The following is a 25399-nucleotide window of genomic DNA, read 5'->3' on the forward strand; positions in this document are numbered from 1 at the left end:
AACATGACAGCAGGAGAAGAGACAGAAAACTAAAAAGCAGGCCAAAGACATTATAGAAAGTTTTAGATTAAAATTTGTAATTTAAAAATAAGTGATTGCCGGGAGAGTCAAAAGAAGTAGGAATTAGATGTAATGTCAACTAGTACATAAGAGAGTTTTTCTCAACTGTGAAGCTTTTCTTGATCAATCAGGTCAAATCAGCACATTGTAGACAATATAGTGGATCGGAAAGAGAGGCATGAATATTTCTTCAATTTATGCTCTAATTGTGTCTCTGATGGGTGCTATTGGTTGATTTATTTAAACTATATTTGACACTTCAGTTTTAAAAATCAAATACTTATTATGATGAATATTTCATTAGATTTTCACTTTTCAAAAAGCTTCACTGGTTGATTATTTTATCGAGTATAGGGTTAAATTCTACAAGGGTAGGGATTTTTCCTTCCATATTTTCCATATGTATATGTGCCAGGGATTGGATTGAAAAAACAGATTTAAAAGAAAAATGTCAGTTTAGAATTGCAACATTTATTTTATTGGAATTTGTTTTAATAAAGCTTGCGTGTGAAAGCAAAATTTTGATAGATAAAATGAAAGTAGCAATAAAGAAAAATTCTAGGCACAGTGGGTTTCCTACTTAATTTCATACTCAGAATCAAAGTTTGATCTCCTCTTTGACAAATCAATGATGCTGTCAACTTGTTACGGGACAGCTCCCTGAGTGTGTGTGGAGGGCTCTCCCCTTCTCTATGGCTTTGTCACTCTCATGAGAAGGAATTTAGGCGAATGACATAAAGCAGCATCGAAGCAAAGTAAGTGAATTTATTAAAGAAGCAAAGCAAGCTAATTTATTAAAAATATACTTGGCATAAAGAACAAGTGGGCAACTCAGCTAGTCTGAGTGTGCCCTCCTGGGGAGGTTCCAGGGGTCTTACACCCTTCCTTCTGTAGGTTTTAAAGTCTCCTGCCAGATATCTTGGGTAGCAGACTAGGTTTCAAAGTTCTCTTCTACATTGTTGGGGCTTATCTTGGAATGTCTGTACATACATCTGGCTATCTTGTCCTAAGACGGCTGAGTTTTTTGCTTAGTAGGTGAGATAAAATTCCCGCTTCTTTCCCCCTTCCCCACTTTGCTGCCCTAGCAGCTATGTATCCTGCCTAACATTCCCCAAGTGATATTTGTCTTTGGGTTTCGCTGGCACAAATGTCATTAATTGGATCTTTGTTCTCTATTTTCCCAGAACAGGGTGATTTAAGCTATGTATTATCTGGTTGGGGAGGAGAGGTATAAACCATTTGCTCTCAAGTGTCCTTGGTTGGGGAAGATAAGGTCTTTTGATTCACAAGCTGGCTGTAAGCTCTCCAAACTGTTTGGCCTTGTTTAATTTTCTTGTCTCAGTTTTCCCACTGCACTTGCCCAGGAATTTTTCTAGCTTCTTACTATCCTGCCACAAACTGGCCAAAAGTATCATTCTAAAAATAATATAATCAGAATCTCAAAATTTTGAAAAATCAAATTTACTGAAAATAATTGCAATATTAGTTATTTAAGCATATTTCTTGAACTCCAACAATTCTCATTAGAAAATAATGTTTAGTCAGAATAACTTAATACTGTATTGTAGAGAAAGAATGCAGTTTCAATAGTATCTCTATGTAAACATAAGACGATGTTATTGGGTTATTGTCTTAAAAATGGTCAATGCTACAAGCTAGTTGCCTATTTGTCACATGAATTACAATGCTGATGCTATCAGACTCTTTAAGTAGGCTTTTCAAATTCAAAGAGTTCTGTTATTAAGTTTTAATTAATTTTTTAACATAGTTATTTGAATAAAGGTGTTATTTTTTAAAAATACATTTTTATTGATTTCAGAGAGGAAGGGAGAGGGAAAGAGAGAAACATCAATGATGATGAAAGAGAATCATTGATTGGCTGTCTCCTGCATGCCCCCTACTATGGATGGAGCCCAAAACCCAGGCATATGCCCTGACCAGGAATTGAGCTGTAACCTCTGGGTACATAGGTCGGCACTCAATCACTAAGCCATGCTGACCGGGCAATAAAGATGTTTTTAAAGAGTGACTCAGTAGACCAAGTATTTTACAATAATACCTAGAATGAGAAATTGGAGTTGCATTTGGAAAAAAGGTAGACCCTTCCTGCATGCTGAGTATTTTTGGAAATACTTTAAAACTACTTGGAACAACAAAGAATAAATGAAAAGAGTTTTGTTTTTTTTTAAAGAAAGACATTTCTTGGAAAATTTAAAAGTAGACTAAAAATTTTAAAAATTAGCTCAGAGTTTTTTGTATCTGAAAAGGAAAGGCATGTTGGATTGTAGATTTCTCTTTGTATAATAAAGACAGTATATATGTTAATTTGGAAGGGCCAATTTTCCACATATTAAAATCTCAGAGAAGTTAATTAGTAAAATTCCTTAAATAAAGGGGTACTGGATGCAGAGTGGGCAAAAAATTCTATTGCAATTTTACAAAAGATATATACTAGTAATACACTATTCAAATGAATTGTTCTTTTTATAAACGCTTAAGAAAAAAAAGTGAATTAATGTAATCAGTTACAAGTAATCCTGGGCTCCCCTATATTTAAGATGAGGACTGCTGGCTGACCCACCACTTTGCTTCCATATGCAGCCCCTGTTGATGCTTCTCTCCCAGCTTCTCTTCCAGCTTCATGACCAGGGTGTTCACTACAAGGTATCTAGGGTTCAGTACACATGCTGTGGCTTCAAAACGGAGTCACACTCACTGGCCTAAACATGGTAGTCATTCATTAGTTTTTCATTTAATAAGTGACTACTATACACCAGGGACTAGGCTTTCGGCATATAGAGAGTAAAGCGAGTTTCTATTTTGAAGGAGGCCATAGTTTACAAGCCAACAAACAAGCAAGCAAACAAACAAAAATGAACTTATGCCCAGGCTCAGTCCTGGAGATTCTGATAATAATGGCCTGGAATGGAGTCTGGAACGCAGGCAGTATTTTCAGAAAGTATTTGGCATGATTCTAACGCACAGACAAGGTTGGGAAGTACTGTTTTAATGGATGAGACCAGTGATGAAGCAAATACAAGTGCAGTTTTCTAAATCAGTTGACCTAATCTTTAATAGTAAGTCTGGCTTCCTTCCTCAGAATCCTTCAAGACCACCATCAGGCCACTGAGCACACATTTACATTCTCAGCCCTACCAGGTTATATGACTAACCAGTTTTTAGAAACTGGGATTGGTTAGTGGGATGTCAGCCCAATCCCAGATCATTATTTCATCTGGTGCTGTGCTCTTCTAACCTGCCTTGCTCTCGGTGACCACGTCCTAATTTCCAGTCATCCAGTTTCTGCTTGGGACGCTGCCTTGTGTCTGGGTTCTTTTGCCCATCACCTGAAGCCTCCTGCCCGTGCTGTTTCTCTGCTAAGAATAGCTGTAGCCTGTACTGCCAGTTATTTGTTGCCCTCCAGATCACCTGCCACACCTTGGCAGGTCTGTTTCTTATCTCCCGTCTGATCTGGCTCACCTTGCTTCCATCTCCATCTCACCCCAGGCCTGATGCAATCAACCCAGATACTGTTTGATAAATATCAAATATCAAGAATAGAAGTGCTTTTTGTGTACCAACAAATATACACTAAATAGTTTTCAGTTTATTCTTCTTATAGGTACTTTTTAGCTAATAGATTTCTTGGTAGAGCATGGCACACTTAGTCCATCTTCTAGATCCTCGTTACTATTAGACTTTGTGGCAGTGGCTGAGCTATTTCTACTGGCATCTTTGTTGACATCAAAGGGAAACCTGTGATCCTACAAACCCCAGTGGATTAGGTTAACTTTTAAGTGGAATTCAAATTACACATGAGGTGTCCTGTTAGATGTATTCAAGGTTTGCTGTTACATGATAAGCTTTATTTTCTATCAGAAATTTTAATAATGCATTCCAAAAGAAGTCATTCTTCTGAAATAACAATATGGGTTTCACATCCCAAATCTTGAAATTGATAACATACTCCCCACCCCCTTCTCATCCATCTAACATAAAATAAATATCTGGTTAAAAGTAATATATTAGCATTTAACAAAATTAATAAATACAGACATCCTTATGCTACATATAAATTTTTACAAGGAGTTATAAAACTTTAATACCTAGCTCATGGCCTTTTCAGCTATGGGAAATATTTTATGAACATCTATCTAGCTCTCACTGCACCATGTTGTAAACTCTGGCTTTTCCACCAGATCATAAGCCTAGGATGCATGACAAATGTCACATTACTCTACTTCTGGTGCCCACACAGCATCTCAAAAAACACATGTTGCAAGAATGAATGTGCCTGCTGCATATGGAACAAGTGCAAGTGTCTCCTGGGTCTTGGTGCTCCTTTATGGCAAAACATTTTGACTTTGTGCACGCACCCCAGGATACTTTTCTAGGCTGGGATCCAGTGGTTCCCAAGTGGGGTTAATCTGGTGCTGTTTTGTGATAATGTCTGTAGCTGCTGTTTGAGGTTATATTCTGGGAATGGAATGGCCACACCAAAATGACTTTTGGTGTCTATTCCAAATCAATGAAACAAAACTCTACCCAGGAGCCTACCAGCAGATCCTTTTTTGGTGGTAACATTTTCATAGTGAAGGCTTCATTATGGCATGCATAGTCACCTACCACTCTGAGGCTACTGATGAGAAAATAATAAATCAATTAAGCTTTCTTCAGCCAATCAAATTTGGATTCCGGTGCTTAAAGTGCCTAGATTAAGAGTTTAGTTTACCCAGGACTAGATTAAGAGTTTACTTTTATAGTAGTCTAAATGTTCTACTTACATGGGTAGACTCTGTAGTTGGGTCCTTTTATATGTCCATTTGCCACTTTATATTTCCTCATAGTTGGCACATGAAGGATCTGATTTCTATAGGAATATGTGGGCTAGGGTCTTTGTGTGTTAACTTTTACCTGGCATATATGTTCCTAGCATTTTTTCTGTTTTCTCATGAAATTTTGCAAAGGGGACTTATAGAGGTGTGGCACTCTCACCAGCACACTTACCACACTTTGCTATAAGAAGGTCACTTCTGTCCCACCTAACTCTAGAGAGAAGTTATAAGAATAGTTGAAAGCAGGTTATGAATAATAGAATGAAAGGGACAAATATTTCCTTAAAGGGTACATTTGAGGTACTCTCCATATAACAAAGTGAGAGCAGAGTTTTCTGTGTTTACATTGTTTCCTCATCATAAAAATAAATACTACATTATTTATCTGCTCTTTATTTCAGTCTGAAAATAGGGATAAATTAAAGTGGAACTGCTTGGACTAGAATGAATATAAATTTAAAATAACTGGTTAATATTTTTTTTATCCTCTCTCATTTCTAGTGCTTTCTCTTATGCAACTTTAATGAACTGAAATATATAACTTTGAAAAGTGATAGAGGTTAAATGAGAAAGCAAACAATTATTATATATTGATTTGAAACTATTTGCACAGCGAACACTATAAACTTTGTTCCCATAACAAAGGGAAAGACTGTCTTGCCTAGTCCATTCATGACATCTCTTAAAACTGTGAAGTGAGGGCTGCCTCAACTCTATAGATCATTCAGTCAGGCCTGCTGTTAGTTTAACCCAGGGGTCAGCAAACTATGGCCTGTGGGCTAAATCTGGCCCATTGCCTCTTTTTTATGGCCTGCAAGCTAACCATGATTTTTACATTTTTAAACAGTTGAAAAAAATCAAAAGAAGATTAATATTTCAGGACATGTGAAATTATTGAAAATTCAAATTTCACAATGCATATAATATATTGTATTATATAATGCATATAATGTACACAAGAAAGTTTTTTTGGAACATAGCCATGCTCACTAGTTTATGCATTGTCTATGGCTGCTTTTGAATATTGCAACAGGAACCAGGTGGCCATAGAGTAAAAAATATTTACTATCTGGTCCTTCACAGGAAAAGTTTGCTGACCCCTGGTTTAACCTAATTTAAAAATCTTGCTTTTGTTTAAGGTTTGTGATTGCTAACTGCTGTTCTAGCTTTCCCTATGATGGGAAAAATATTCTTGTGGACTTTATGGCCATGATATAATGGGAATAATGTCCCAGGAATGTATGCTTCAAACAGTCAGTCCAGGACTCATAATTTGACCAAGAACATCTCTGTTTTTAGGAATGAACCAGAATAGCCCTGGACCATCTCAAACCTGACTCACCCCTGCACTGAGGCTCCTATGATGTGGCAAATGACTATCATGCCTAAGGTCATACTTATCAACTATGCAAATACCCATATATTGATGATTTTGAAAACGAGGGAAAGCACAGAAAGTTAGGTTGAATGTTACTTTGGTATCTTACACAGTGAGATTAATTTTCATGAAAGAGAAAAAGCCCACCTGGTCGAGTTTCTGCCACAACAGGCCCAGCAAGGTCGGATGGCTTGCCAACACCTGCCTGGTTCATGGCTCGGACGCGGAACACATAGCTGACACCCTCCTGGAGGCCTTGCACCTGGAAGAAACAGGTATGAATACAATGGGCATTTTGTGTCACTTAAACTTAAGTGCTCTTCCTCTGTAATAACAATTTATAGTTGACCCTTGAACTATACAGATTTGAATTGCATGGGTCAATTATACGCAAAGTTTTTTCTTTCTTTTGAAAAAAATTGTATTGAATTTATGATTGGTTAATAAATTATATAGGTTTCAAGTATACAATTCTATCATACATCATCTATATATTGTATTGTGTGTTCTCCATCCAAAGTTAAGTCTCTTTCCATCACCATTTATCCCCTCTTTGCCTTCTTCTACCTCCCCCCCATACCCTTTTCCCTGTGGTAATTACCATATTGTTGTCTGTTTATGAGTGTTTTGGGTTTTTTTGTTTTGGGGTTTTTTTTTGCTTAATCCTTTCACCTTTTTCACCCAGCTCCCCAACCCTTCTACCCTCTGACGGCTGACAGTCTGTTTTCTGTATCTATGAGTCTGTTTCTATATTTTCGTTTGCTTATTTTGTTCATTAGATTACACATATAAGTGAAATCGTATGGTATTTGTCTTTCTCTAACCAGCTTATTTCACTTAGCATAACACTCTCCAGGTCAATCCATGCTGTTGCAAAATATAAGATTCTTTCTTTTTTTACAGTAGTATTCCATTGTCTAAATGTACCACTCCTTTTTTTAGCCACTTATCTACTGATGGGCACTTGGGCTTCTTCCAATACAAGGCTATTGTAAATCACACTGCAATGAACATAGGGGTGCATATATTCTTTTGAGTTAGTGTTTTGAATTTCTTCAGATACATTCCCAGAAGTGGAATTGCTGGGTCATAAGGCAGTTCCATTTTTAATTTTTTGAGGAAACTCCACACTGTTTTCCACAGTGGCTACATCCATCTGCATTCCAACCAACAGTGCAGAAAGGTTTCCTTTTATCCACATCCCCACCAACATTTGTTGTTTGTTGTTTTATTGATGATAGCCATTCTGACTAGTATGAGGTGATATCTCCTTGTGGTTTTAATTTGCATTTCTCTGATGATGAGTGTCATTGAGCATCTTTTCATGTGTCTATTGGCCATCTGTATGTCCTCTTTGGAGATCCTTTGCCCATTTTTTAATTGGATTGTTTGTTTTCTTGGTGTTGAGTTGTGTAAGTTCTCTATAAATTTTGGATATTAATCCTTTATCAAATGTAACACTGATGAATGTGTTCTCTCATTCAGTGGGTTGTCTTTTCATTTTGTTGTTGGTTTCCTTTTCTGTGCAAAAAAATTTTAATTTGATGTAGTCCCATTTATTTATTTTTTCTTTTGTTTCCCTTGCCCACGGAAATATATCAGGAAAAGTATAAATGTCTGAGATTTTCCTGTCTATGTTTTCTTCTAAGATTTTTATGGTTCCAAGTCTTACATTTAAGTCTTTAATCCATTTTGAGTTTTTTCTTGTATGGTATAAGAAGATTCTGTAGTTTCTTTTTCTTTCTTTCTTTCTTTCTGTCTTTTTTTTTTTTTACATGTACTTGTCCAATTTTCCCAGCACCATTTATTGACTGTCTTGACCACATTGTATGTTCTTGCCCCTTTTGTCAAATATTAATTGACCATAGATGTATGGGTTTATTTCTGGACTCTATATTGTGTTCCATTGATCTGTGTGCCTCTTTTTGTGCCAATCCCAGGCTGTTTTGATTACTATGACCTTATAGTATAGTTTGATATCAAGTAATGTGATACCTTCAACTTTGTTTTTCTTTCTCCAGATTGCTGAGGCTATTTGGGGTGTTTTGTGGTTCCATATACATTTTGGGAATATTTGTTCTACTTTTGTGAAATATGTCATTGATATCTTGATAGGAATTGCATTGAATCTATAGATTGCTTTCTTTGGGTAGTATGGACATTAAAATAATCTCGATTATTCTTATTCATGAACAGAGTATTTGACTTCACTTATTTATATCTTCTTCAATTTCTTTCTTCAGTATCTTATAATTTTCCAAGTACAGGTCTATACATCCTTGGTTAAATTTATTCCTGGGTATATTTTTGATGCAATTATATATGGGATTGTTTTCTTAGTTTCTTAATAATAGTTCATTATTGGTGTATAAATATGCCACTTATTTCTGGATATTAATTTTGTATCTTGTTACTTTACTGAATTCATTCATCAATTCCAGTTGTCTTTTAGTGGAGCCTTTAGAGTTTTCTATATACAGTTTCATATCACCTGCAAATAATGACAGTTTTACTTCTTCCTTTTCAATTTGGATGCCTTTTATTTCTTCTTCTTGTCTGATTGCTATGGCTAATACTTCCAGTACTATGTTGAATAAGAGTGGTAAAATCAGACATCCCTGTCTTGTTCTTATCTTAAGGGAAACCCTTTAATTTTTGCCCATTGAACATAATATTAACTGTGGGTCTGTCATATATGGCCTTTATTATGCTGAGGTATGTTTCCTCTACTTTCACTCTGGTTTCAAATTTAAAACCCCCACATTTTCATTGTTCAAGAAGATGTTTGCTGAGAAGTTATTACATATGTGCCACTGACCTAGAGTTATAAGAGTATAAAGGTTATAAAAAATTTTAAATATCTTTTTATATGACAGTTCCACTTCATAACTTTTTGTGACTTTCTTTGGGTTCAGTACAATCTTATTACTATTATAAAAAGTGTTACTATTTCACCAAATATTATTTTTCTTTTTAAAATATGTGATGTTTAAAAGCTGTATTTTATTTGAAGGAGAAATTTATTACAAACAGATGGTGCAATTTTTCTCTATAATGTTGTGATAGAGGTCACTATTCAAAATGTGATTTAAATCAAATAAAATTAGAATATAGTTATTCAACTAAGCAAAGTGTTTGTGACTATTCATTTAAATGAGCTACGTATTAAATCACTAGGCTTTTAATCTAATAATTTAATTGTATTGTGTTTATGATAATGGAACGTCATGATGTAGTGATAGCTTTCACTGTAGCTAATAGAGTTTTGAAGTGAATTTTCATCTGTAAATGAACTTGATTTTAGGTACAGACTAAATTTACGGTGTTTGATGTATTTAAATTCTATGTTTAGAAATAATGCCAGGTAAGTGTGGATTTACAGAAAGGAACAAAAACATTTCCTTGTTGTGATAAAAATAGAACAGTCGCCAGGTGTGTGCCACATCTGCACCTGCCACTAAGGTAAGATGTGGCTGTGAGTCAGATTTTTGCATCATGACACAGGAGGTGAGTCCACATCCTAGTATCTAGTCACTGGAGCGACAGTAACGCCCTTCCACTCTTAAAGGAATAATGACCTCCGGCCTTGCTTCACCCCAGTCAGGTCCAACTTCAGGCTCTTGGTAGACTGATTTAGAAATCATCCTGGCCATAAACACTTACCATCATTATCCAGGATGCGCCTGTCCTTTATTTTACATTGGCCTCTGGGGGTTTCTTTGCATCTAGAGGCCTCTTGACTCATCTGAACAATTAAACAGCATCCTTGGCTCCAGACCATCCTTGACCTTTTGCTAAATTGGTATATGCTAAATTGAGTCAATGACATATTGGGTGTAATTGCTTAAGGGTCATTTCTCCTGGAGCACATATATACATTTTTTATGGGGACTATAAATGCCTTCACTCCAGAGATTAGCTGACAGATGGCATAAACTTTAGTTCATAGTGGAAGGTCTACAGGAGAGATCTTTTAGACCAGGTATACTTTGAATATCTTGTAAGGCCCACCCTCTAGGCAGTGCCTATTTTGTCAACAGATGGGATTGCACACTAAATGAAGTGTTCAGCTTTCTGTATGGCTGTGGTGAAGCCACACTTCATTCTAAGTAACAAGAACTAGAATCAGACTGCCCCTAGTTTCTGAGGCCCTGCAGTGGAGTCAGGGTCTCTGGATAGCGCTGACAATAAGGGAAAACATTCTTTTGAGATTTTCATTTTGTACAGGTGAGAGATTCAGTGGTTTTAGCAGAACAGTCTTTGGTAGACAGAGTTGGAAACTGATTCAATTAGAACACTCTAGAGCAGTGGTTCTCAACCTTTCTAATGCCACGACCCTTTAATACAGTTCCTCATGTTGTGGTGACCCCCAAACATAAAATTATTTTCGTTGCTACTTCATAACTGTAATTTTTCTACTGTTATGAATTGTAATGTAAATATCTGTGTTTTCCGATGGTGTTAGGCGACCCTGCTATCGGTTCTCAACCTGTGGGTCACTAGGAGGGTCAGAACCGCTAGCAGGGTCACCTAAGACCATCGGAAAACACAGATATTTACATTACAATTCATAACAGTAGAAAAATTACAGTTATGAAGTAGCAACGAAAATAATTTTATGGTTGGGGGTCACCACAACATGAGGAACTGTATTAAAGGGGTCGCGGCATTAGAAAGGTTGAGAACCACTGCTCTAGAGGAATCTGGAAGGCGATGACATAGATAAGGGTGAGGATAAGGTCAAGAGTTGAGAGAACCCATTCTACTTGCCTCTGAGAGCTCACATGAGCATAAGCGTGAGGGAGCAGGTTAAGTGAGACAGGACAAGACTCAAAGGAATCAGCAGTTAAAGGCTTACTGGCACGAGACCTATAAAAATAGATGCTCAAATAAAAAAAAAAACACCTTCAAAAAATTACAGGAAGGAATAAGAAAGTCACTTTTGAGGAATGGTAAGTAAAAATGTCTTAAGACTATGAGTTACAAAATGTGAGGTAGGTAAGTGGAGACAAGAAGGGGAAGACTAGAGAGAAGAGGACTTGTAGATGTTTTCCAAAGCTAGGCTAAGGAATTCAAGTAAAATCTAACCGAATTGTTTTAAGCATCAGAAATCTTGCCAAACCCCAACTACTACCAAATAAAATCTTACCAGGAGCCCAATGTATGACATAGACCAAAGCAGAAATATTGTCTTACCTTGCTAACTTTTAAGTTAATATCATTAGAAGAGCCTTTTATCTTTTAAAACAGGTTTCTTAAATTATGAGCATCATCTTACCTTCAGATATTTGTTTTTAAGAACTGCCTCATTGAGTCCTCGCCATTGGTCATCTTTGGCATTGGCCTCCTTTACGTCCACAAAGTAGCCAATGACTGGAGTCCGTCCAGAATGGATCGGAGGCTTCCACTGCAGAACCAGGGAGGTTTTCCTGACTTCACTATACTTAAGATTGTGTGGTGGTCCTGAGAAAGAGAGAGAAAATGCATCAAAATCATAACGGAGATAAGAAAACTCAAATACGTATAAATCTAGAACCACATTTAAGGTCTTACAGCTGAATCTGATGCTGTTTTTTGTTTTGTTTTCAAATCTACCATTTCCAATGAAATAGGTACTTTGTGGTCATTACATATCAAGTTTCCTCATTGCTCTACTTCATCCTATTCAGACGCTGCATGGGCAGCAGGTGGTTAAGGGCAGTTCAGGATACTCCTCAGAGGCTGGATGAAAACTTGCCTTCAGGCTGTCCTCAGGCCTGTGTTCCTCACCTTTTATCACAACAGTTTAATTGGGTTGCAAATTCAGTTTTGGATAATAATCTGAAAATCCTCCCAAATCTCAAATTAGCATGAAGAAAGCAACTCTATTTGATAGCATATGAATATAGGTAATACTATTTTTTACAAAAGAAAGAAGAATATATTATAAAACAACTACCCACTGGAGGGAAATTTTTCCTGTAAAGCATATATCCCATATAGGGGTCAAAACAAACTATCGTTATGTTTACAAAGAACTTTCAGCAAATATATAAATCAATCCTGTGGACCCTGAATCTGTGCCAAACACTGTGAGGTAGTTTGCACTCATTTAACTCATTCATTCTTAAGACAATTAATATAAAGCTCAGAGAAGCCAAGTAACTTGATCAACCAGTTCAGAAAGAAAGCCGGAAGGTTCTCCCTGCATGTATGTTCTTTGAACTTTGGGAGAGTCCAAACTACTAAGTGGTTTATCTTTGCATAAACCAGCTGCTATGCAGGTGATATGTTTATTTATTTTCCTTTGTTTAAAATAACAACTGATTTCTAACCAGCCAATCAAAATGGACTCACAGTGGCCTGAAAGCCAACTATAAGCATAGACTCTAGCATGCTATGCTTTAGCATTTTGCAATCGATAGTTCATTATTGGACCTTTTACCGTGGCTTAAGAGTCACAAATATGTGTCATCCTTGTCTTCCCACAACATCTTGTGTGGAAATAGGTTTAAATAATAACACCAATACCTCACACTGGATGTGGCATGTTCTGTTCTACAATCATTTGCTTGTGTCATCCTCAGAACCAGTGAGGCAAACAGACAGGTAACACCACCTCTGTTTTACTGAGAAGGAACTCTGCTCTGCTGCTCCCTAGCCCCTCTCCTCTAGGAATAAGAGACCTAGTTTCCAATCCTAACTGCCGCTTACTTCCTGTGGACCCTTCTGGGTCTCACTTAAACCAAGTCTCAGTTTCTTCATCTGTAAAACAAAGGGATGACAAAACATTCTTAATGCTCTCTTCTCTAAGAGCTTTCTTGAGTTATGGCTTGTCCGCCATTACTCAGTAAGTCAAGGATGGATCTGAGAAACCAGAGGTCATGGGGTAGAGGACCGTCCCATTCATTTCTCCTCTGAATTAAGAGCACTTATCCTGCCACCTCTTTTGCAAACTATCTTTCCATCAAAACATTTTCCACAGGCTTGCTCAGAACTTCTTAGTTTCTAGTTACTCACATTTTAACTTTATTCAGGAATTTTGAGAATGTGAAAACAGATCCACTTTGGTGTAGGTGATAGAGAGAACTTATGAAATATCAACTGGATTCAAGGAGGTGCAAAGAAAGGCAGTATTTGCCTATTGTATTTACTGAAGTTGAATAAGCATTTCAACTTCTCTTAAGTTTATCTTGTAATCGTTTTATTCACACTTCAGAAGTGATGCAGATGGGCACCTGCTAATTAAAAGCAAAATGATGGTTCTCCAAAGGTAATTAAGGTTTCAAATAGGAAGTGGGTGGCACTGGGGGCCTGGTGTTCTAATATGGTTGATGCTGGGCCATTATACATATTGAACATCAAACCCAGGTTGGAGAATTTAGTCATTCTGTAACACTAAAATATTTGGGTCTCTGAAGTTAGTACCATTTAAAGCAAAAGAAAACCATCTACCAAATACATTAATATTGTGACTCTGAATCTTACAACTTAGTAACTTTCTTTGTATTCAATTTTTAAATTTGTTGCAGCTATATGAGAATTAAAAGCATAGGTAGCCCTGGCCAGATGGCTCAGTTGGTTGGAGTGTCATCTGCACACCAAAAGCTTGCTGGTTGGATTCCCAGTCAGGAAGTAACCGATTGATATTTATCTCTCATACTAATGTTTCTCTCTCTCCCTTCTTCTCTTTCTAAAATCAATAAAAATATATCCGTGATGATTTTTTTAAAAAGCCTTTTCCTCATTTTCTTCCCTGCCCAAACAATACCACCACCACCCACCCTCCACCCCCATGACGAACTCCAAAGGAGAGTATTTCCAGTCTGGTTCCAGGACCTTTATTGTGATGTAGAGTTGAGAAAAAGTGGAGAGAGAGAGAGAGAGAGAGAGAGAGAGAGAGAGAGAGAGAGAGAGAGAGAGAGATGGGAGAGATGGGGAATAAAGAGCAGGGAGCCAGGGAGGAAGAGAAGGCACAGTGCCTGATTCTGGAAAAAGAGATTTTGGTTGATAAATGAGCAGGCTTCTGAACAGTGGGAGAATGCATGAGAACTAGGGAGTACAGGAAGACATTTCTGAGGAACATTGCTGTGTGACATGAATTGGATTCCCTTTAATGGCCTTTAAGAAGCACAAGCAGCCCAGCCGGTGTGGCTCAGTGGTTGAGCACCAACTTATGAACCTGGAGGTCATGGTTTGATTCCCGGTCAGGGCACATACTGAGGAATCAATAAAACTATATTTTAAAAAAACACACACAAGCAAAAATTGGAATTCTTTTTAAATGATCATGTGTCACTCAAGTTGTATGCTTCTGTCAATCTTACTCCATGCTGAGGCTGAGCTGCAGGGGCTCTAGGATTTATTTGGAATACAAGCATAAGAAATTTATACTCAGTTTTATATTGGTATCTATTCTATATAATAAAAAGCTAATATGCAAATTGTCCCCTTGGGAGTTTGACTAACTGGGAGTTTGAACACTCACTATAATGTGCGCTGACCACCAGGGGGCAATGCAGAAGAAGGAAGGCCCCGATCTTGGCCCTGATCGCCAGCCAGGCCTAGGGACCTTACCCATGCATGAATTTTGTGTACTGGGCCTCTAGTTATTTAATTGTATTGTAAAAATGTTTTATGTAAACATGAGGGACCAAGAGAATTCATTTCCCTTAGAACTTGTCTATATAGCACTTAAATTTAGCTCCAAGTTTGTAGGGTCTATTGGAAGAAAGTCTGAGTTTTCAGGGTTTACCTGGAACAGCAATGGTCCACTCTTCACATTTGAAGCATTCGCTTACTGCCGAGGGCACTCCCAACCCAGCGATGTTCATGGCTGCCACTTGGAACTGATACACCGTGTTTTCTTTCAAGTTGCTAATCTGCAACATAGATAATATCACAGGGAGTGAATGTTTCAGGTTTGTTTTTTCTAATTGTTCAACATTTTATTTATTTACCTCCTGTGTTGAACACACTCTAAAATACCCTCAGTGAGTCATACCTTTTTGTAATCTCCTCTCCTTGAGTGTGGGCAAAACTAGTGACCTACTTCTAGCCAACAGAATATGGTAAGGGTATTTGAATATCAGTTCTGAAGTTATGTTACATTATTTGGCAAAGGAGAAAGGATATTTCAGATGTAGTTAAGGTTCTGAATCAGTTAATTTTGAGTTAGTAAAAAGAGAGCCAGATTATCCTTGGTGGGCCTGCCTGACTTCGATATTATAATTTATAAGAAGAAATATATATTTGGTCTTTGTCAACATTCCTGGCACAGGGCTCCTAAAGGGATGCAAACTTTAAATGTTCTTTTGTTATGTTAATGAAATGGGGAAGCCCCTAGGTAGTCTAGGTATTGGGCTGGTTGCTAGGGAAACCAATCATGTGATTAGAAGGTTGGAATTTTCAGCCTCACCACTGGGATCTCTGGGGAGGGAAGAGAGGCTAGAGATTGAGTTGGCCAATGATTTGTTCCATGCCTATATAATGAAGTGTCCATAAAAACCCCAAAAGAACAGGGTTTGGAGAGCCTCCAGGTTGGTACTGGGGGAGTGGCACTCTGGAGAGGGCATGAAAGCTCAATGGCCTGTCCCATATGCCTTGCCCTGTGCATCTCTTCCATCTGGCTATTCCTGAGTTATATATCCCTTTATAATAAACTGTGATCTAATAAATAAAATGTTTCTCTGAGTTCTGGGAGTCACTCTAACAAATTAATGGAACCTGAGGAGGAGGCTGTGGGAACCTCTGATTTATAACCAATCAGTCAGGTCAGAAGCTCAGTGACAACCTAGACTTAGCACTGGAATTGGGGGAGAGGGGGTGCAGATTTGTGGGATCAAACCCTTTACCTGTGGGGTCTGATTCTATCTCTGGGTAGTGTCAGAATTGAGTTAATTTGTAGGACACTCAGCTGTTGTCAGGGAAGTGTTGGGTGTGATAGCAGTGTAAGAATAAAGGAGCCCAGCCAGTGTGGCTCAGTAGTTGGGCGTCCACTTATGAACCAGGAGATCACGGTTGGATTCCTGGTCAGGGCACATGCCTGGTTGCAGGCTTGATCCCTGGTTGTGGGGCGTGCAGGAGACAGTCGATCAATGATTCTCTCTCATCATTGATGTTTCTCTCTCTCTCTCTCTCTCTCTCTCTCTCTCTCTCTCTGAAATCAATAAAAACATATTAAAAAACAAACAATAAAGGAGAAACACACAGGAGAAAGAGTGAGTTTTTTCGAAGGTCTGACTTTAATCAGATAGGGACTTGTAAAATGGGGTTTGGAAGCTTCCTGAATTTAAGCACTGTCACAATGGTCATCAAGAAGCAAATGCCATTTTGAGAACCGCCTAGCCCCTGGCATTTGGAAAAGGGCAGCCTCAGACCTACAGCTGCAAGGAACTCAATTCTACCAACAACCTGAATGACCTTGGGAGCAGCACTCAAGCTCCAGAGGAGAATGCAGCCCAGCTGACTCCTAGATTGCTGCCTATGAGACCCTGAGCAGAGGACCTAGCTGAGCTGAGCCTCAACTCCTAACTTGTGGAAATGGTGCTATAACAAACATGGATTATTTTAAGCCACAAGGTTTATGGTAATTTGTTATATAGCAATAAAAAACTAATGCATATACAGATGAAAATTAAATGAATTCTAGACTAGGAATAAAAAAATTCAAATTCTTGTAATGTTTCTGCTCTTTACTGAGAAACCTAATATTTTCTATATCCCTCAGTAGGAATTGGGTCATTATGAGGGCAAATAATATATAATAAAATAAAGACTATGACCACATTTGCAAAATAGAAATGATGGAATATATTAGTGTGAAAAAATCCATGGACTATACAATCCTTTAAACATTAAAATGGAACTATTGCTGGAAATAGCTGTGTTAACAAAGCTTACCTATTGTATGACTTAAGCCAAGACAAATAAAAATCCATGATCCAATCTACATCTGATTTGATTATAAAGTCTTAAGTTCATCCAAAAGTGGGCTTGTCTTGTCAGTTATTTATGGTATAGGTAGAATATAGTGGCTGTTAAAGTAGCAGATTGATATAAACACCCTTTTTGGTTAAACACATACACTCCCTTTAAGAAGAAAAAATCTTTTTAATTATGGGGAAACCATGAGGTAGAAAACTTGGATCTAAAAGTCCTTTATTTAGGTACCAGGGTTGCTTTGGGGCTCTATTACTGTGACCAACCATTACCGTTTTCCTGGGAGTACAGGGTTCCCAAGGATATAGGACATTTTTGTGTTAAAATTAGGAGTCCCAGCCCGGGCCTGTGTGGTTCAGTTGGTTGGAGCATTGTCCTGTATGTCAAAGGGTGGCAGGTTCGATTCCCAGGGCACATTACCAGGTTGTGTGGGTTTGATCCCCCGTCAGGGCGGGTGTGTGAGGCAGCCAACCAATATTTCTGTCACATCCACATTTTTCTCTCACTCTCTCTCTCCTTTCCTCTCTCAATTAAAAAATAAAATCCAGATTCATTTGGATTCTGGGACTCTTAAAGCTAGTTGGCATACTTGTTACAGATATTTTGTAAGTTAATTTTTTGTAAGAAATATTAGTCTTCACAATTGGTATACATTTCATAGTAAGCATACTAAGAAATTATGTTTATGTGTATGAATAAACATATAAATATACAACCTATTTATCTTCATATACATTTTACAAAAGTCATGTCGTTGCAGGCAATGGACACTGGAGAAATCATGCAAATGTGTGCGTGTGAGTATGTCATACATGTGACACTCCACACTACAGAAGGTCATATTCTTACCTTATATGCCTCCTCACTGACAGCTTTGATGTTGGCTTCTCTCCATTTTCCTGGTACCCCATCAATTACCTCGCGATAGTTAACATAATAGCCAGTAATTTCAGCCCCTCCACTCTTATCTGGTTGCTTCCATCCAAGAACCATTGAGTCACGAAAACTTTCAAGACAAGTGATATCATAGGGTGGAGATGGTGCCGCTGTTGCAATATGAATACTTGTGAGTAGACAGAAATGCATCTATGATTCTATGTACATTAAACTTGTTTCACTGGTGCCATGCATCAAGGCACTAAGTCTTGTGGTATAAAACTAAAAGGTGGCACTGATCAGTAACTTGGCATCTGATTTGGTATATGAGGAAAAAATTGATGCAAGGCCAAAAGGGCACTGCAATTATTATTCTAAAGATTTTTTAAAAACCTACCTCCAGGCCCCTGAGACGGATAAGTTTTTAAACATTAAAAGCAAAATGGTGTAATATCCAGCGAAATGATTCTGTTCCCCTGAAAAAGGAATATTTTCCCCAAGATATATATTTTTGTTTCATTATGTCATTTTGTTTTTATTTGATCCTTGAGGAAAATGGAATATGTAAATCAATTTCTGCTTTAATTCACTTATTGAGAATTTCTATGTATTTCCAGAGTTATTAGCATTTAACCATTCAGACACAGGTACCCTGGTGAGACATTATAACTATATAGGTTCTGTCTACAAACAGGAAAAATCTTCTTCTGAGGCTAAATGTCACCTTTAAAATTTTTTTATAAATAGGCACAATCTTCCATGTGATTTTTTTTTTAGTATATAATACTTTTTGTCTCATTATTTTTAACCTGATGTTGGAATATTATTCATATAGTATAAAATATTATTTAAAGTAATAATATTTCTGTGTTTATTAGTGTCTAGTCATAAAAATATTTGGAGGATGTTTTAAAAATCTTTCTTCATTTATGTGGCTTTGCTGATCAACTACTGAAATTATAGTTTTTTATAAAGATAGAGAGGGTGTGGTGGTGGAAAAAAATCTATCTAGATATGCAATGACATTAAAAAGAATTTTCTAAATATTTATTTGGCTTCTCAAATATAAAGATACTATCTCATTACCATTTAAAAAGAATCTCAGAACAGTAAATATTTAAAAAATAAAATACATTTGTTTCTCCCCACCCCCAACCTCCTTCATTCTTTACATTTTACAAAAGAGCACTTTCTCCCTATTTCAGAGCAATGTTAAACAAGAATGTCCCATCTTACACTGAGTTGAAGGGACAGATAAAAGTGTCAAAAAAAATAAAACAAAAGCCTTGACAGAAGTTGGGAGGGAGGGGTGGTTAGAAATAGGGGATAGATGAGAGGCATATTTTAATGTATCATTACATGCTTATTATTTCATTTTTATTTTATTAAAAAAACATTGTCTCCTAGAATATATGTCACAAGTACCAATTATCTTAATCAGAAAATCCTTAACTTACTGATAAATAGTCTTAAATAAATCAGCACTGGAAATGTGGGTCATATATCATAGAACATACCTACTAGTATATGTGATTATAATACCCTGTTAAACTGTTCATGGAAATTCAAAGAGTAATGTTACTTTTACTTATTTTAATTAAATGTGAAGGGTAATTTGAAAACCTGAGGATGAACAACAGAAGTTGATAACTCTGATTCTGGTAAAATCTCCCTTCTTTGTGAAATCCTTTTCGTATGCATGTACTAAGTAAGACTGTTGCAAAGAACCTCACAAAGCTATGATGATCAAATCCTTCCTGCTCTCATCTCTAACTCCCTTAGCAAAATGAGGCTCGGGGTGTATCTGCCTCAGAAACCTAAAAGGACTGCATAACCAAATTACTTTAACTATGCCATTATCATTAAGCACAATGAATTATGTATAAAAGTGAACCCATAAAAGATTATAAAAGTATTGCAATTAAATAGCTGAAAACATAAAATTAAGAATAAACATGGATGAAAGTGAACACAGATGGAGGAATGTGATCTAGACAATGAGAGGTGAGGACGCTGATGGAGACAGATGGAACATTTTTACTCTTTGAACTCTCACCTATATTCTTCTTCTTTTTTGGATCATCAGACTTACTTTTCCCCTTAAGAGCTGCTTTCTGTGGTGGTGGGACAAGCTCTTCCTGAATTGTTTCACTTACTTTACTCACTTCTTTTTGGCCCAGGTTGTGAGAGCTACTGGGTAGTGAAGGTTTGCTAAGTTTGCTATCAAGTAAAGCATCTTTCTTAAAGGCTGGCTGGGAGGTTTCATGCATGCCTCCCCTGCAGTCTGTTAGTCCACCAGGTGCATCATTCAGTTCAGGCCACACATCTGGAGACACTCCTCCCCCTACAATCGCCAGATAACAACAGAAACACTTTAAGCCCAGACACAGTGTAAACTGCTTTTACTTAATAGAACAGAGAAAAACATTAGGACCACAGACAGAACAAAAACAATCTTGGTTTAACGGAAGTCACTTGTATTTGTCAGAAATATGGAGAGCAGACATTTCACATAATGTACACCAAGGAAATATTTCAATTCTCCATATTCTGGAAAAAGAAGAAATGAGAACAAAAAACTACAGACAGAACAGGAATAATTTTAAATTTGCAGAACCCAAGTATACACAAGAGAAAGCAAATCTCAGATATTTCTTGGAAGATATAAGTCGTATTATTCAACAGAATGGGGGAAAAGAACCATAAAGTACACAAGAGACGTAACATTAAAGATCCTGATTTTATAACAGAATGATGCACATTAGTGAAATATTAATGGTCTGTACCTCTCAACCTCAAAGCAACATGTTCACTATTATCCATATTACAAGGAATATTAAAAAGTAATATGGAACACTAACAGAAGACAAATGATATTTAATGATCTTTCTCTTTAAATGTGTTACTATATGACAAACTTCATTTTGATTGCTCTGAAATTTCAGGGTTCATTCCCCATGCCATCTGAGATTGCGAGGTACATCATGTACATACATCAAATTACTTTGTTACTGGTTTTATTCTGTTGGTTACTTTGCAAGCAGAGATGAAACATGATTAAGCCACCACATGTGTCTTTGCAGGAATTTTAGAGGAGTTTATAAAAGGCATGCTAATGTGCTGTTAGTGAAAATAAGCCAGGCTGTGTTGCAGATGAAATGGCTTTTAGGTACAAGATGGTCTGTGTTATGGGTGATATACCACTTCATGGAATTGGATGGCCCTTCACATTCCCGTGATGAGCACGAAGTTAGGAATGGAGTTTCCCACAATGGGAAATATCTGAGGAAACTTGGACTTGTGAAGATGAAAAGGCTACAGATGCACAGAATCTGGATAAGTGGTGAAGATCTGTAAAATGACAGCTAGGGAAGGTTAGATGTCACCTGGAGTCAGAGAAAATGATCACTTGAGGGTGGAATCATGGAGCAATATTAGAAGCTTTAAACAATTTCTGGAAAGGGTGGCCTCTGCCTTTATAACTTAGAAAAAATCATTTTTTCCTTAGCAAAGTTATGCACAAGGAACTTACCAATAGCAGCTTTTACTTCAATTGCTTCTGAATCCTGTGAATATTCACTAAGTCCAGCTGCATTAACTGCTCTGACCCGGAAAATATAACTTTGACCAGTCGCCAATCCATGGCACGTAAATCTGAAAGAAAAGGAAGTTTCAAAAAACTTTCCTAGGAGGAAAATTAGAGAAGATGATTGGTAACTTAACGAATGATCTGGCTTTATGAAAAGGATTCATTTTTTGTTGTTGTTGTTAATCCTCACTCAAGGATATTTTTCCATTGGTCTTTTAAGAGAGCGGGAGAGAGAGGGAAAGACAGAGAGGAACATCAATGTGAGAGAAACACATGGATATGTTGCCTCCTGAATGAGCCCCAACCAGGGCCTGGGCCAGGGAGAAGCGTGCAACCAAGGTACAAGCCCCGGATAGGATTCGAACCCAGGATCCTTTGGTTTGCAGACTGACACTCTCTATCCACTGAGCCAAACTGTCTAGGGCACGATTCATTTTTTAAAAGGAAGAAAAAGATGTAGAGAGATGCAGGTAACACGTGCTTTAGACAAGAAGACAGTTAAGGCAATTTTCTAAACTCTGTCAAACAATGAGGAGTCCTGGTATTCCCCTGCATAAGTCCTTTAACCTTTCTAAGCCTCTGTGTGCTCATCAGTAAAATGGGGATAATTATATCTACATAATAATTTTGTGCAAATATTGTCCATAAAGTATTTAAAGTACCTATTACAGGGCCTGTATATAAGAGGCATTTAATAAATAATAGGTGGCATAAATAATATTATTAACGGCTATTTCAGGTGCATACTTATAGTCATAAGCATAGGTGGCTCCTCGTCGCTAAGGCCTATGCCCTGCCTTTCTGCATGCCAGGGAAGGTACAATTACTTGAGACATTTTACTTGAATTTGAAAGTAAGGTGAAAAATTGGCTCCAGAATTGCCAGTTAGATATAAAAATTCAATAACAAGGTGTGAATTCATGGGCAGTTTCACACAAAACAACCTCACTCTTTAATAGCTATTATGGTTATAAAAAGCTGTTTCATGAATCACTGTAACATTTTAATCCATTCTAAGGGCTGGAACCAGAGGAAATAACATGACTCTATTACTATTTGCATGTTGAAATATTTAACAAAGGCAGCTATGATTTACACCAATCCTAAATTTAGGCCAACCCTTAGGTCAGCTCAGTTCAGCGAACATTTATTGAGCACGTCAGTGTTCCAGACACTAAGCTGGGTGCTATGGATACAATGACGAATAAAAGATGGCGCCCGTCCTTGAGAAGCTCCCGTCAGTTTCGGGAAAGGCAGGCTTTCCTCCATGAATGTTTCTAAATAGTCCCAGGAAAATGCTGGGAATGCAGAGTAAAAGTGAAATGAGCAAACAAGCGCAATGAATCCCTTGTAAAACACATTGCCTTCTCCCATTAATTGGTTTGTCTCTATTCTCTCAAGTTTTAGAAAAGAAGCAACTCAACCGGTGGGGGAGTCCTTGGACTTAGAAGGAAGTGGTCAAAGAAGGAGCTGCCTAACAAGCCTGTTGGACAATTTTGTGGGTGGAATTCTCCTCTCAGATTGGTCCTAAATCAAAGGAGGCCCAGATTTTGGGTGCAGGCAAGAATTCATCATCAACTTGTAAAGCTGGTTGATAAATTATTTGAGAGCAAGAAAAATAACCATCCTCACATTAGAAGCAGTGTTGGTAAAATATTCTGAGTGTCCTTGGTTCGGTTATTTATGGCTCATTAGCACTGAGTGTAATCATGTCGATGGTCAGAGTTTGGTGTTTTCTTCTGTTCGTTTAAAACACCTGGGTAAGTTGTGTTAGCGAGAGCCTATCAGACACACAGAGCGCAGTTACCGTGGGCCCTTCACCGGGTTGTTGTTGCAGGGCTCCCACTTGCCGGAGCCAACAACACTGGACTCTATGTAGTAGCCAACCAGCTCCTTAGCGTCTTTGGATTCCTCCCATGAAACTACCACTGATGTGTCCGTATTTCTGCTTGGGATGATGTTGCCTGGAGCCTTGGGGATATCTGAGAAAAGAGAAAAATAATGATGAACTCAAGGTGATTTTTAAAAATTCATTCTGAACACATACGAACAAACACACACACATAAATTTTATATATAAGTAATCATATCAAATAAATGGTTGCTTTATTTTATAATATACTAGAGGCCCTGCATTGAGCGGGCAGGGATTTCTCAGCCCGGCCTGCGCCCTTTAGCAGTCCGGGAGCCCTCAGGGGATGTCCGATGTATGACTGACGGCCTAACATGGAGGCGGGAGAGGCTCCAGCCACTGCCACTGCGCTCGCCAGCCGTCAGCCGGGCTTGTGGCTGACTGACCACCAGGGGACAGCTCCTGCGTTGAGCGTCTTCCCCCTGGTGGTCAGTGCACGTCATAGTGACCAGTCATTCCGCTGTTCAGTCTATTTGCATATTACCCTTTTATTATATAGGATTGTTAAAACTAATAAACCTATTAGGTTGAGAGAATAATGATAAATCAAATACCCAGGAACACACCAACCCACTCCAGAGAAAATACATTATCATTACTGTTGAAACTCCTGAAGAAATTTACTTTCAAAATTTGATAATACATAATAATAAATTTTAAAATGTAGCCATCAAATATAGTCATCAATTAAATTTATAATAGAAAAGAAAGATGCCACCACTTTTACTTCGTAATATGTATACTAGTAAATATGATATATATATATATATATATATATATATATATATATATATATATATATTCTAATAAAATTTTTGCGTTGGAACTTTCTCTTGAAGTAAAATAAACAAGTTTATAGTTGTTCAACCAAGCTCTACACTTACCAAGTTTGTCCCCAACCACAGTCACTTCCGTTGCCTCTGAGGGCTCACCAACTCCTGCTGAATTAGAACAACGGACACGGAACCGGTAGGATTTCCCCTCAGTCAGGTCGAACAGAGCGAAACGGGGAGACTTCACAGGGAGCTCTGTGTTCACCCGCTGCCAGTTTTCTGTTTCCATGTCACACTGCAGCCAGAACAGTGAGACCCATTGAAAGCACAGCAGGAATAAATGGGGACTCTCGGCAGGGCATCTCAGTGCTATGTATCTATTTCCTGTTACTTGAGTTGACAAGGTAACCTCTAAAATCCTTGCAGTGGCTTCCATGATAATGTCATTTGTGTAGGGGAGGGTAGAGAGTGTAAACTCCCCCTAAACAGTCGATCTGCTGCCCACTGAGGAATAAAATTCTCCCATACTTTTTTTTTAAAATATATATTTTATTGATTTTTTACAGAGAGGAAGGGAGGGGGATAGAGAGTTAGAAACATTGATGAGAGAGAAACATCAATCAGCTGCCTCCTGCACACCCCCTACTGGGGATGTGCCCGCAACCAAGGACCCCTCAGTCCCCAGACCAACGCTCTACCCACTGAGCCAAACCGGTTTCGGCATCTCCCATACTTTTAATCTGTTAGTTTATGGCTTTCATTCATTTTGACATACTCTCCCCTGGGGAATACAGAAGCAATTATCAGTCATTTATACTTTCACAATAAAAATAATAGCTGCCTTTCACTGTGCTAAGAGCTTTATTCACCATTGTCATTCTTCAATCCTCTAAACTATGCTCTGAAGTAGGCATTGTGGGGGTAGTGTGTGATTATCAAAGTTTTCCTGAGGGGAGGACTTCGGCTTGGGGAGGTTTAAAAGCAGCAGCGTGTAATAGTTGGGTATATATGAACCTGTCAGACTGCGGGGTTCAAATCCTAGCTCTGCCTCTTACT

General features: G+C 37.8%; 1 protein-coding gene across 1 annotated transcript in view; it reads right to left on the reverse strand.

Moving 5' to 3' along the window:
- The window catches only part of MYOM1 (myomesin 1), a 121837-nt gene that overhangs the window by 27994 nt on the left and 68444 nt on the right, over positions 1 to 25399 (reverse strand). Inside the window, exons 15-22 of the mRNA XM_079783818.1 lie at positions 24455 to 24638; positions 23466 to 23640; positions 21602 to 21723; positions 20126 to 20413; positions 18043 to 18239; positions 15008 to 15134; positions 11552 to 11736; positions 6421 to 6535 (exon numbers count right to left, since the gene is read on the reverse strand). Coding sequence (XP_079639944.1) covers positions 6421 to 6535; positions 11552 to 11736; positions 15008 to 15134; positions 18043 to 18239; positions 20126 to 20413; positions 21602 to 21723; positions 23466 to 23640; positions 24455 to 24638 — 1393 coding nt within the window. The remainder of the gene's footprint in view (positions 1 to 6420; positions 6536 to 11551; positions 11737 to 15007; positions 15135 to 18042; positions 18240 to 20125; positions 20414 to 21601; positions 21724 to 23465; positions 23641 to 24454; positions 24639 to 25399) is intronic.

The sequence above is a fragment of the Cnephaeus nilssonii genome, assembly GCF_951640355.1.
Source record: "Cnephaeus nilssonii genome assembly, chromosome: 11".
Taxonomy (NCBI): Eukaryota; Metazoa; Chordata; class Mammalia; order Chiroptera; family Vespertilionidae; genus Cnephaeus; species Cnephaeus nilssonii.